At 35.1% G+C, this 15,207-nt stretch overlaps 1 protein-coding gene across 1 annotated transcript in view; it reads right to left on the bottom strand.

Annotated features, from left to right (window-relative positions):
* The window catches only part of LOC150093313 (alpha-tocopherol transfer protein-like), a 69,041-nt gene that overhangs the window by 23,957 nt on the left and 29,877 nt on the right, over window positions 1-15,207 (bottom strand). The window contains exons 4-6 of the mRNA XM_090413310.1: window positions 4,318-4,379; window positions 1,842-2,035; window positions 1,539-1,649 (exon numbers count right to left, since the gene is read on the bottom strand). Of these exons, the coding sequence (XP_090269436.1) occupies window positions 1,539-1,649; window positions 1,842-2,035; window positions 4,318-4,379 (367 nt within the window). The remainder of the gene's footprint in view (window positions 1-1,538; window positions 1,650-1,841; window positions 2,036-4,317; window positions 4,380-15,207) is intronic.

Here is a 15,207-nt window from a genome sequence, read left to right as displayed (position 1 = left end):
AAAAGCCATTCAGACCTCTTGCTCATCACTTCCATTTGCAACTTCCAGAAATGGTCATTGTCCTTCCCTATGTTTTACTATATGAAAGATATCTTCCGGTGTCAACATGTAATTACCTCTCAAGAGTTTAAACGTATCATATCAGCTCTAAGTCTTCTATTTGCAGTTTGCATGCTCTCAGTCTATCCTCATTATAACTAACTATAACTCATCATAACTTATAACTCATAATGTGGTCCCAGAATTGCTGATCTCCCATATCTTAACAAATTAATGCAGCCATACTTATTGAGGTTAGAGAAGTGTTTCATGGCTATTATAATAAATGTAAAAAATGGAGGGAAAACTCATGTAAACAACTTATTTATCATAAAATTTTTGCCTGAGTGTCATATGTTTGCATATGTGATAATATGCATTATCACATCAACATCACATCTTTTTTTTTCCTATATGCTAACTAACAGTATTCCATTATTGTTTCATAGCTGACTATGAAATATTCCTTTAGCTGTTTATGAAATAAAAATTCTCTGCTACATAGAAGTTGCTCATAGTAACTTTTATGCAGCAAAGTTATCATCTTTCATTTGATCCTGCATGAAAGAGCCAGAGCATGGACTGCCAGTCCTGAACTGCCATTCAGATGATTGCAAATGTAGTTCTTATATTATTCAAGGCAAATGTTACAAATGTGTATGCCAGTCCAACATAGGTTGAGTTGAAGGCACAAGGAACCTTATACACTCCAGGATGTGCAAAAAAGGATGAGACTGATCCTTTAGTGAACAGATGAAGGTAGCTAGCTTAAGGTGTGATTTGAAAGTCACACAAAGAGTATGTCTGTGAAGAATTTTAGCTATCTTTTTAAATGTATCCCAGATATAAAGGATAGGAATAGTTTTGTTGTGATCTTGAGTAGGAGGAACATGCAATATTTTGTCTGTTTTATAGGGGTTGCAACATTGCCTAAAAAAGATGTTTCAAAGATAACTGAGTTCTGTGGCAAGGGCTGTGCCATTAGATCACATAGGTCCTGCCCCTGTCTGTTTTGAGGATGCCATACTTAAGATTAATAATGTTGTAACTGCTTAAATTAATACCTTCCTGTGTGTGTGGGGGGGATTTCCTATAAACAAAAAAGGATAACAAACCATTTGGTATTTGTGTAACTAGTGCTGAAAAGAAGACAACTGCTTGTTTCTTTTTCTATGAAAGTTATTTTTGGTTTTTAGGCTTTGAATACGATCATCTACATAGCATATCATCAAAGACATCATCTACATAGCATACCAGCCAGACTTAGTTATTGTGTGTGTGTGTGTAGCAGTGTTATGTGCTTTCTTTTCTAAAAATTCCATACAGTAAACTAAATTAATTTTTTTTTAAATATTTTGTTTAACTAAATTTATAAAACTTACTGTAAATTTAAAAATTAGATTTAATGCTAAGAAAATTAGTAAAATTGAGCAACTTTAGAAGAGTCAGAAAACCATTAAACAAAAAGGGAAAATTAGAAAATCGAATGGCCAACTTACCCGTTTTTGTAACTTGGCACTCAGAAATGTTCTGAGCAACTCAAACAAAGCACGAAGATACCTAGGAAGATTGATCCAGTGAAGTTTCTTGTGACGTAGTGGTACAGCTTTCTAGTGAATTATCAAATCAAAATGATTGGTTTTAAAAAATAATTAAGCATGCAAATTTAAATTAGTGTAAAAGACTAACTACCCAAGAAAATGCATTCACAAAATAATTTTTGCTCTTATTCTCATTAAATGTTGATAACTGCAATAAATGTATGCTATTAAAGTATATCCAAACATATACCATAACCTTACCTCTCCAACATGGATCATTTTCTGTAGGTCTCTTAGGCCAACCAGTAGAGCGTGACTTATTTGATATGATTCTTGCGTGAAGATGTAAGTGAGGCCTTTGCGTTGAGTCTCTTCATCTTCCATGAGGGCTTCATATGTCAAAATGAAAGACTTAAATACATCACTTTGCTTGTGCCGCATAGAATCCAGAGCCCCTATTAGATGTATAGAATTTAAAGGCAGTAGACTTTTGCAAGAACAAAATATAAAAAAAAGAACATATACTATGTTTTGTATTAGGACACCTGAGCATATGATAAGATATGTATATATAGGATCAAGGAAAGACAGATGGTAGTTTTTCTTGCGGTATGTGGGAATAAATGGGACTGTGATTTATCATATTCATTTGCATCAAAATGTCACTAGGAACATTTGGTAAGTTCAAATATGGACAAGATATCCCCCTATATAGGTCAATGTTTACTGGAAGCCATTTGGGAAAACTTTCCAAAAAATGTATGGAAAATTATTCCAAATATAAAACAAAAGACCACACTAATGTCAATCCAAGAACAGGCTGGCTGGCCACATTTTCATAAAAAATAGCTAAGAGTCACACATGCAGCTAAACAAAATTGCACTATACAGACAGAGCAAAAGTATAGGGTACAGAAGGCCAGGGGTTTCCAAAAAGTAAGGTAGCAGTTGTTGTTTTTTTCTTGAGGATGCTTAATGAAAAAATGAAATATTCAGAATTAGTCTTGTGGAAAAATAAATTTTATGGAAAAAAATATAATAATTTATGAATTATTATTATTATTATCTGAGACCTCCAGGGAGTCAAGAACTCATCGAGGAAGGCTATAAATCACCCAAACCAGCTATCATACCTTCCCTTAAATTCATTTGCACTAAATACACTCACTACCCCTAAGGGCAAATTATCCCACTCACTCACTAATCTCTGGGGAAAAAACCTAGCTCTTACCCCTTTCTTGACTGTGACAAACTTAGCTTCTATGGATGCCCCTGTGTTCTCTCCCCACCTTCCATATAACAAAAAATTTCATCAGTTTATATTCTATAACACCCATTCAAAAGTTCATAGACCACTATCATATCACCCCCTCTTTCTCCTGTTAACCAGAGTCTGCAACCTACATACTCGCAATCTTTGTAACTCCTCTTTGCGCCCATTCCATAATTCTCTAATCTAGGTGTGGTCTTATCAAAGCCTTATAAAGAGGCAAAATGACTTCCTTATCTTTACATGTCAAGGTTTGCTTCAGCATTGCAATTATCCTCCGAGTCATGTTTGCCGTGTGATCTTTGAACTTTAAATTCCAATACACCAAGATCCCTTGCCTCTTCAGTTTTTTGTAGCATAACCCTGCTAATATAATATGCTGCTGGAACTCTAATCACACCTAAGTGCTTAACTTGACACTTACTAACATTAAACTGATAGTCATGTTTGTTTGCCCAAATTTCCAGTCTGTTCAAATCATTTTGTAATTGCTGAATGTCAGTAGCATCCGTGATTGCCCTGCCTATCTTCGCATCATTGGAAAACAACTGCACATCTGATGTTAGATGCTGCCTGATGTCATTAATGTATAGATTGAACAATAATAGTCCAATGACTGAAACCTGATGTACACCACTGGTCACCTTAAATCTGACAGATTCACACCCACTGTTTACCACTTTTTGATATTATCTGTCTGTCAACCATTCCCTGATCCAAGTCAAGAGGTTATATTCCAATCCCATATTCTCCAGTTTATGCAACAGCCTTTTGTGTGGTAGCCTATCAATTGCCTAAGAAAAATCCAACAGTATCCTAGTGTATCCATTCCCTTTATCCAACTCGGCAGTAACATTGTTATAAAATATGTGCAAATTGCTAAAACATGACCTTCCTTTAGTAAACCCATGCTATTCCTTGCAGAGTATAGCATGTTTGTCTACCCATTTCTGTATGCAAGTTCTTACCAACTTCTCTCAAATCTTCACTACCACACCAGAGATAATGATAGGTTAGTAGTTAGACACATCAGTTTTTGCACCACCATTGTACAATTGTACAATGGAACTATCATACATTCCTGTGGTATCACAGCTGCATAAAAGATGTTCTGCAATGGAAGAATATTTTTATTGAAATATTTCTCCAATCTTAAACAGGTAGAAAGTATGCAAGCAGGTTGTACTGTAATGCCAACACAGACTGATTGTTATTGTATATTAAAATATATACAATAACAATCAGTCTGTGTTGGCATTGCAGTACAACCTGCTTGCATACTTGCATTCATTGTCTGCATCTCTTGATCAAGTCCCAATACTTTGATAATGTGTGTGTTGAGGAATATATAAATGCAGTATCCTGTATAGTCCTAGTGATTTAAAGAATGAAAATTACTCTCTCTCTCTCTCTCTCTCTCTATTAATAAATAAAATTAATAAATGAAAACATTCAGGAAATAATTACCTGCTATGCTAAACAGTACAACTCGTCCATCTTTGTCCTTTTCAGGAAGTGGAAAGATGTACCTGAGAGTAAAAATGTAATTAAAAACACTAACAAATATGTAACACTGGATTGAAAAAGTATGAGTGGTGTTATTTACTGAAGTATGGGTGTTATGTTATTAACTGTGGTCAGTATATGCAGAGGAATGGAAATTAGAGAAAAGACAACTGAATAAAAACTGTGATGAATTAACAGATGGAGTAATGGTTATATCTATGTGAGAAAACCATTATAAGCCATCTTGTTTACCATCTTCATTACTATAGCCATCAACTTTCAGAATAAGTGACATTTATCCTTCCCCAAATTCTATTTCAATGTTATGCTTTAGTTTTGAACTTCATTGATATTTCTGATTTTGGCATTGGTAACGTAAGATTTTTAATCAAAGATTAGTTATTTGTAACATTTAAAGAAACTGAAAGACGACTGTAATGGAGAGGGTCAACAGGAAGGCTGATTAATTGATGTTATTAATCAAGTCATTTGCCTTGTATGCTCATTAATCCATAGTATAATAAAGTATGCATATCACTGTGAATTTTAATGTAGAAGACCATCATGAATCCTTAATCTTCCGTGATCCTTTTATGCAATTTCATTATTATGACTGATCTCAGCTTCATAAACTTCTAGGGACTAAAATAATAATTTGTTTGTACTGGAAGGTTTGCTTTGGTGACTTCTTTAGCATTGCCTTGAGTGCTATGGGGTTGACTGTGAGTAACTTGACTACAATAACACTGTTAGCTACAGTGAAAGCTGATTGTGTTATCATTATTATATGGCTCTTTGTAGAAAATTTCCCTGCTTTGCATGGCACAACATAAAATTTGAGGATGGCTCATTGCACCATTCCATGCTATATTATACAATCTGTCTAATTCTACTCCATTCATTAAATGTATTTTTGTCTGTTATTTGCATGTATTCTCTGAATACTTTGCTTTATTTATAGGGAAAAAAAAATGTGATATCCAGAAACAAAAAACTACTCCCTATGTACAAGAGTGGCTAACTCACCTCCATTTGAAAACACTTTATAAGTATTCTTTGCATCATGATGAGAAGCAAATTCAAGTCTCTTCTAAGCAAAGGGAGCTTGCTGCATCATCCTCAACATACCACAGAACCATTTTTCTTATGATTATATTACTTTGGTATTTATTTTATATCAGTACATATTCACATGTACTGAAAAAGCTATGAGCATAACAGTAGTAAAACTATTGTTATTATTATTATCAATGTTACCAGATCCCTAAACTCAAATTACTCATTATAGATAATCCTTCATTAGCAAACACAACATTCCTTAAACCTTATCTTAAATTCATTTATTGTTTTAGCACTCACTATACTCTCAGGCAATGTACTCCTCTCATCAACCACTTTCCAATCAAAAATCCTACTTACATTATTTTAATATGGAAGATGTTTCTGAAGATGCCCTAAAAGAATACAGTAAAAAGGAGAGTTAAGCTATGTGTAAAAGTAGCTAAAGAAAAGTTATGGGAAGATCGGTAAGAATATATCAGATAAATATCAGGAAAGTGGCAAAATGTTCTAGAAGCTATTGAAAAAGTTTAGAGAAAGAGTGAAGTAAAAGAAATCAGATGATAAAGGAAACATCAAAACTGACACTAAAAAAAGTTATTCTGGAATCTAGAGTAATTACTTTGAAAGATTGTTAAATGAAACAAACAGTGACAGAACAGCGGTAGAAAATATTTAACAGAAATATATATCAGCACCTGATGTACAAAAAAGCTACATCAACTGCCTTTCTGCAGTTGGGATAAATGATAGTCAACCAGAAATGCTCAAATATGGTGGTAGAAACATTTTACAGAGGCTACACTGCATAATGTTAGAAGGTCTGGTCAGAAGGTTAAATTCCAGATGACTGGAGTAAAGCTCTCATATTTCTCACTTATAGAAAAGAAACTGAATATGAGAATTACAGAGGAATTTCTCTACTAAATGTTCCAGGTAAGATTCGTGCATGCATACTTGAGAAGAGGCTAAGAAAAATTGTGGAAGAGAAACTTGGAGACAAAGAAGCTGGTTTCATGTCAAACTGAGGTTGTCATGATCGAATTTTCACTTTATGACAAATAGTTGAGAAACTGTGAGAATATAACAAGGATCTATAAGTGAGTTTTATAGATCTGGAAGAAAGCATACCACAAGGTACCCAGAGCAATTAGAAAGGGTAAATGAGACATTTTACAGAGCAATACATATTCTGTATTAAAATTGTAAGTCAGCAGTTAGAAATGAAGGAAGCAGGATGATAGTTTGATGTAAATTCAGGTGTCAAACAAGGTACACATTATCTCACTCTTATTCATTATCTACATGAATTTCATTATGAAAGAAAGTGGTATTAAACCTGATATTAGAATCAAAGATATTAAACTTAGCACTCTTTGCTTTATGAAGATGATATACTCCCAAACAAATTTAGTGCAAGTCTCCAGGATTCTCTAACTAAACTGAATAACAACTGTAACAGATTTGGTATGAAAATCAGCAATTAAAAGACCAAAACTATGAAAATAAACAGGAATACAACATTGACTGCATTATCAACGGATAACCAATAAGTAAAACATTTTGGCAATTTAGGAACAGTTTTAGTGAAGATGGCAAATTAATATGGAAAGAGACAACCAAATAAGCAAAATTTATCTTGTTGTCTACTAAATTTCAAACCTTATACTTTGTAACACTGAAATGGTAACTGAAATAGTAGCCCTATTCTTCTTCCTTCACACCCACGCACAATCTATTCAAAGACAAATCCATTTTACTCTCATAACTTTCGTTAACTTTGCATCTTCTTCAAACAACCACATATCTTCATTTAAGCCTCTCTCATTACCATTAAATATAAGTTCAACAATAATGAGCCTAAAACATATCTCTAGGGTACACAGCACTACTAACATTTCTCTTCCAGGATATCACTTTCCAATATACAACTTGCTGATATCATCAGAAAGACGGTCTACTATCTAATTCTCTAATGTAAATACCAACTTGACATGCAGTAGTCTGTCAAACCCTTTGCACAACAAATGAAACTAGAGCCATTTTTTGCTTGTTTACATACTATAAACAGTTTATTTATTGCTATTTTTAACACATCATTTCATACTATTTTGACAAATTTTAGTAAAAATCTTAATTACCAAATTTCATTAAATTCCATCAAGCTAGATTATGGTTATTACATTGCATTATTTTATAATACTGACACTAATGGTTTAATCAAAACTGAGATGGACCAACAAATTTTATTGTAGATCTCAATTTGAAGATCAGAATGGAATAAACATGTTAATAGAATTTATCCAAAAAAGATTTGTTAAATTATCAAGAGAGTGGAAGCCACATATGGAAAGACAAGTTGGTAGACCAAGAAAACGATGGTCACGCTGCCTACACTACTGCAGACACAACAAGCTGAAGTTTAAAGTAAAAAGAAGAAGATGGTCTCAAATTTCAGTATTGATCTCAAACTTCCAGCAATCAAAATTGTAGTTATTATTTATTAAAATTAAGTGGATATTGAATCCAACATTATTTCTTAGCCGAATAAGAAACTCAAAGATAGAAAATCTATCTAAGAGTTTCATGCCGAATGTAGAAAACTATAAAAGTTTGGCGAGTCCAAGCGTAAGCCAACAGGTGGTACATGCTGGGGCAACTCGTAGTAAAGGTGGAGTAAGCTCCGATCACTGTTCTTAGTATTTTCCCTTAATGTAAAATACATCTCCTAGGAGATGTATGCTGTTATACATTATGGGAGAAGGTCACTACCCAGACCATTTTCGACCTTTCTGAGGTCTTGTCAGTGAGTAGGTAGACCTAGATGTAAATACTAAGGTTGCAGTAATACAAAGCTTATTTCTTTACTGTACGAGTCACCAAAAGGTGCACTACTAAATTACTGAGATAAAGAGCCAATAGGCTTCACTTTGGCAAAGTAAACTTATTCAAATTAAGTGGCTATTGTATCCAACATTATGTAGTTATTATTATTAGAGTACCTTCCATGTAGCCAGTAGACTCATCATGGGTGGCCCACTCAACATCAATATGTCTATCATATTGAGCTTTGAAATCATTTACACTCCCTGCATTCACAATGCTCTCACCCTTCCACACCACATCTTTATACAACTTACAGGAATGGTTTATCATTATTCCAATATTACCGCCTACTCTTTTTATAATTCCTTCTTTTATTAATTCTGTATTAATCTGATAAAATCCCTTAACCAACTGGAAGGCCTCTATCATAGTCCTTTTTTTCCTCATATTCCCCAAACTTTGTAATCCACATTCCCTCAACCACTCTACATAACCAACACTCCAGAATCCCAATATCACTTTGGCCATTCAGCTTTGGATTCTATCATGTCCGCATTCACAACGAAAACTAGGCAACCAAATTTGAGCATAACAGTCCACATGTGGGCTGACCAATGCCTTATACAGAGGTCCCACCACCTCCTTATCCTACATGTCAATGTACTTTTTATCATAGCAGCAATACAATGTGCAGGCTTTGCAACACTTGCAGAGTACCCTCAGAACATTAGTGGTCCGCTGTCTATCATCATCCAAAGATCTTGAATCTCATCCACTTCCTGAAGCACAGTTCTGCCAGTACACATGGCCTTATATTTCTGCACCTCAAAGTGTGGCACCTCATTTGCATTTATTAATATTTAAAACTATACCCTCAATCATCTGTCCAAGCTAAAAATCTATTCAAATCTTCCTGTAGAGAACTAACATCATCAGCAAACATCCCTCATTCAATCCATGCAAAATATCATTAACAAATAAGTTAAATTGTAGGGGTACAAGAAGAGAATCCACTGGTCACCTTCCTTTTCTGGGCCACTGCTCCATCATACACAACTTGTTGGTATCATTCAGAACGCCAATCTTCAATCCATCTAATCAGTATGTTATTATTATCACCCTAAGATCCCACACAGCTCATCATACTGTGCCTTAAATGCATTCAAATTCTCTGCAGGCACCACAGTCTCAGGCAATTCATTCCAATCATTCACAACTCTCCATGCAAAAACCTGCTTTTCACTCCCTTGCTCACACCCTCCTTATACAGCTTCCAGTGATGGCCTCTTATTCATCTCCAATCTCCCACCATTTTATGAAAAACTAGTCCATATGTAGTCAATCAGAGCCTTATACAATGGAATCAGAATCTCATTACATCTATAAGTCAGTGTAATCCACATCATTGCCAGAATTCATTGCATTGTCCTCACAATTTTGGCAAATGTGTCCCCTAAATTTTAGATCTTTATCCACCATCATCCCAAGATCTCTTATATCCCCATCAAGAGTAAATTCTACATTCTATCTTCATGTTCAAATTTTAAAACTTTACATTTCGCAACACTGAATTGACATTCCCACTCCTGTGCCTATTTACTCAGTCTATTCAAGTCAATAGTTCATCCCAACTTTGCATCATCTGCAAACAACTGAATATCCCCATTCAAATTTTCCCCAATATCATTAACATACAGGTTAAACAGCAATGGCCCTCAAATAGACCCCTGAGGTACACCGCTAGTGACTTTCCTCTTCTGGGATATTGCTCTCCCATACACAACTTGTTGACACCTATCAGACAGCCGATCTCTAATCCAATGCACAAGTCTAATATCCAACCTCATCCACTCTAGTTTGACTATCAACTTATCATGTGGTAATCTATCAATACCCTTTGCAAAGTCCAAGTATACCACTGTGTGTTCATCTCCCACTTCCAATGCTGCTGTCACTTTTTTGTAATGAGTAAGTAGATTACTAAAACATTACTTCCCTTTAGAAAATCCATACTGTCCATCGAAGACAATACCATTGTTGTCAACCCAATTCTGGATCCTGATTCTCACTAGCCTCTCCAACATTTTAACCACCACACCTGACACACAGCCTATAATTTGATGCTTGAGTTCTGTCACTTCCTTTATGAAGTGTTACAATCCTGCATTCCTTCCACTGTTTTGGAACTTGACCCAGTGTAAGACTTATATTAAACAAATATGTCAAGGCAGATGTTGCCTCCCTAACACATTCCTTAAAATACATGGTGATATATAATCAAGCCTTACAAGCCCACAGCCTTACACATTATTAACATCAAGTTTGCTTAATTCCCCATATACCTCTTCCTCACTCAAAGTCAGTCTCTCCTCATTATCCACTGCTCTCAAACTCTCCATGATGTCACATTCACAAGGATGAAAGATCTTTATGAACTGCTCATTAAATATCTCAACTATATCCTCTGCAGCAGTTATCCTTATACCAAAAACTCTAAAAGTTTCAAAAACTCTAGAAAACTCCAATTAATGCCATCCTACCACTGCCAATTCACCCTCATCTTTTTCTTATTTTTATGTCATTGTTATCCATCTCATTCTTATCCAATCTCATCTTTTGCAGCTAATACACCAATCTGTCATATGGCGATCTATCAAATGCCTTGCATTCGATAGATTACTATATGACAAATGGTAAAGAAAATCACTGTATGTGAATCTCCCTTATCGAACACATTCACCACCTAATCATAAAATGTAAGCAGATTGCTAAAACAAGCCTGCCCTTCACAAACTCATGCTCACCATCATACAGAATCCTATTTGTCCATCAACCCATTCCTGTATTCTATTCCAAACTAGTTTCTTCAAAACTCTGACCACAACTGCTGATATACAGACTGGTCTATAATTGGAAACCTCTGTCCCGGAACCATGCTTGTGGAGAGGAACTATTTTGCCTTCTTTCCACTCCTTAGAAACCTTCCCCACTACAAGACTTCCACTAAATAACCAGGTCAAGGGCATAGAAAATTCTTTTGCATATTTCTTAAAAATGTGTGTTGATATGTCATCCATTCCCTCAGCATTATTAACATTTAATGTTAAGAACACTTGATACACAACTCTGATCAGTGGCGCACCCAGGGGGGCCAAGACCCCCCCCCCAAAAAAAAAAGGAAAAGGAAAAAAAAACACTAGAAAATTTTCCAAAAATCTTTTCCTAATTAAAATTCATTTTTTTATTTATGCCGTCTCATGTCTTCTATTTTCCATACTACTTATGAATTAGCTGTCACATAAGGTGGGAATACCCTATAGCTCTTGAGAATCATGGCCACTGTAAACGAAGTAGCACTCGGGTAGACCAAGCGCTACTTCGTTTGCCCAAGCAGGGCCAGAGGAGATCATGGGTATCATGTATTGGAGATCACTGTAAATGCTCAGTCATAGGTCATATGCAATGCATAGTGTTTATTCTCAAATCATCTACTCAACTTGCCCCTCCTCCAGATTAAATTCTGAGTATGTGCCACTGCCTCTGATTCTTTCACCTTAAATTCTCCTGATGCTGTGCAACTTTTCATGTTGCACAGCATCAGTCACACCAGTATGATATACACTGATGAAGTGTTCATTAAATAATTCCACTATATCATTTGCAATGGTCACTCTTCAACCATAACTATTCACCAGGGTCAACCTGTCATTATTATTTTCCCTCTTGCTTGCCATAGAGCAGAAAAATGTCCTTAGATTATCTTTAACCTGACTGGCCAATCTCCTCTCATATTCTACTTATATTTATCGCATTCTTCACCTGCATTTTATATTCTTCATGTATATGTTCATTGTACAAACTGTCTTGTGCCTCCTCCATAACTTCTTTTGGTAAAGTTCCAAGGGAGTGGAAAGAGGGCAAAATAATTCCATTGCATAAGAGAAGTTCTAAGACTGCAGTAGCAAATTACACACTAATCAGTATTTCAGAAGTGCTAATAAAAGTACTGGTCAAAAAGGGAATTCAAGAATATGTAGATAAGAATATGATACTCTATGAGGGACAGCATGACTTTGTGAAGGATTGGTCATGCATTAGTAAATTACTAACTTTTCATAACAGAGTGACAACTGAGATGGATAAGGGAAATGTCTACACAATGATTCTGTTGGATTTTGCAAAGGCTTCTGACAGAATACCACATGAAACTCTATTACACAAATTAGAACAAATGGAGATGGATATGACACTGGTTATATGGATAAGAGGGTGGCTGCTAGCAGGGTTGTCGCCAGATTAGATCACACCCTGAGGCAAACAATTAAATATTGCCCCTGATGGATTATAAGACAGAAATGTAAGAAAATCTCCAATTGCTATTTTATTTTTATTACAAGAGAAACATTAATGCAAAACGATTACATAACAATATTAATCAAATGTTTGCTTTACAGGGATATCACACAATAAAACTGCTTATAAACTCTTCTAAATTTAAATTATAAGCTATGTCTATCGATATAGTTGTTAGACCAACCAATCTTTCTTGGGTCATTGCTGTTCGCAATTAATTTTTAATCAGTTTAAGCTTGGAAAAACTTCCTTCTGCACTTGCTACGCTAACAGGAATTGTTAGCATAGTGCAATATGGCTGAACGAGAGCCCTTATTAAGCTGTGCCGTGAGGCAGGCTGCCTCTGTGCTACACCCTGTAGACAATACTGGCTGCTGGGCAGATATCAAAAAGTAGTATATGGAGGAGCAGAATTCAGAAGGAAGCAGGTAACTAGTGGTGTGCTGCAAGGTTCAGTGCTGGGACCATTGCTGTTTAATTTGTACATAAATGATATAGGAAATAACCTGAAAGGAAATATTCAGTTTGTTGGTGATATGAAATTTAAAAAAAAAATTACTACGTGACACCTCCAAGCAGTCCAAAGACAGTGAAGTAGATGGAGTACAACTCTCCATCTACCCCACTCAATCCACCAACTACAGCGAACTGCATCATCTACACCAATGCATCTACATCTACCGTCCACCACCACCACCACCATTAGTGTTTTCACAGACAATGACAAACATCCATGCCTATGGTGGGATTCGAACCCACAGCCTTTTGGCTGTACAGCAGATACGCTAAGCACTTAGCCAACCAGGCCAGCTTCCTAAACACTAATTAGGTAGAGTAATAGTTAATCAAGGCAATTGAGAGCTTGCAGGATGATTTAGATAGGCTATCAGTATGAGCAAAAGATAATGGATATCAGTTTAATGCATAGAAATGTAAAGTTATGCATTTGGGGATAAATAGATTACAAGTCATGTATCATATCGAAGGCACTGTACTCCAAGAAATGGATGAAGCTAGAGATTTAGGGGTGGTGGTAGACAGAGAGTTTAAAGTTTATTGCTAAGGTTGGTAAGGTAGCCCATAAGATGTCTTAGGTATTGAAGAGCACATTAATAAGTAGTGATAAGGAAGTTGTTATTCCTCTTTATAAAGCCTTGATACGGCCACATCTGGAGTACTGCGCTCAAGTCTGGTCTCATTGGTTTCATGGGGATGAGGAACCAGTGGAGATGATGCAGAGGTGAATGACCAAGATGATGAGTGGTCTGTGGAATGTTATCTATGAAGGTAGATAGATTTAGGATATGTGGATTGCAGAAGTTGGTTGACAGAAGATAAAGAGGGGATATGATAGAAACATATAAGCTGCTTGAAGGGGGTTTATAGGATAGATACAGGGGAAATGTTTCAGCATTTGACTAGAGGGATCAGAACAAGGGGTCATCCCTGGAAGTTGAATAAAGTTGGAGGTATAATAATAATATATATAAAGAGATTAACAAAGTTTTTATTTTTATGGAGCAGAATGTGTTTTTTGACTGCAGTTCTTTTTAGATTAAAAATTTAATGAAATGATCATATATCGTTATTGCCTATCTTTGCTGTATTTTTGGCAATCATGATCTCTGAAGTGGAGATTATAGATAGTGATGAGTAAATATAATATGATATTAATGATAAGCAGAGCTGTAAGATGAAGCCCCATTGAATCTTAAAATTTAAAATCTGAGATATAAATATGAATCTAAAATGTAAAAATTATAAGATACTCTTAAAAGATGGAATGTGGATGAGAATAAATTTGGAAATGAATGATGTGATATTAATAGTAAATGCAATATAAAACTTGTAAAAATTAAAAGTGAAAAATATTAAAGACTAAAAATATAGAACTTAAAAATGGTAAAGAATGAAAGGACCACTGTAAATGCCTCAGTACTCCTGAAGCCTTTATGTGTATGTACGACCTTATGTATGTGTATGACCTTAGCTACATAATGCACGTACATGATTAAACTCCCGATCGAACAGTGGCGGACCATGAAGTTTTAAGTGGGGGTGCTGCCTACACAAAATAATTTTAAAAACACTCTTTTTTTCCTAATCAGTAACCAATTTATTAATAAATAAATCTAAAGATTTATTTATTAATAAATTGGTTACTGATTAGGAAAAAAATAATTTTTTTTCAATTATTATGTATATGTAGCACCCCCACTTAAAACTTCATGGGCTGCCACTGCGATCGAAGTAGAATTTTTTTATTCAGTATGATCTCAGCACGTCACAGAATTTTCATAAAATAAGAAGAAATTTGAATCTGACAACTAACTGAATGTTTGCTGCTGAGAAGTGTAATAGCAACAATCTCTGAATCCCTGAAACCAGTTTCCAATTATCTTAATAGGCAGAATCATAAAATAAAATAAGTAAATTTACTAACGCTTTTTATTCCCATTGGTAATTTTGTGCATTGCTCAAAAACCATTACTGTTAAAAAAAAATAATAATAATAACAATAATAATAACGCTTTTTAGCTCTGTACTATATTTTAAGAAGTGCTAGTCATTTAAAACAAAAGCGCCTTTTGGAAGGAAAGACCTGATTTTAAA

This window comes from Typopeltis vanoorti, chromosome 24 (assembly GCF_054136105.1).
Source record: "Typopeltis vanoorti isolate ZY-2024b chromosome 24, IOZ_Tvanoo_1.0, whole genome shotgun sequence".
In the NCBI taxonomy this organism is placed as follows: Eukaryota; Metazoa; Arthropoda; class Arachnida; order Uropygi; family Thelyphonidae; genus Typopeltis; species Typopeltis vanoorti.
The sequence above is the reverse complement of the archived record's forward strand: the minus strand, read 5'-3'. Positions and strand labels throughout refer to the sequence as shown.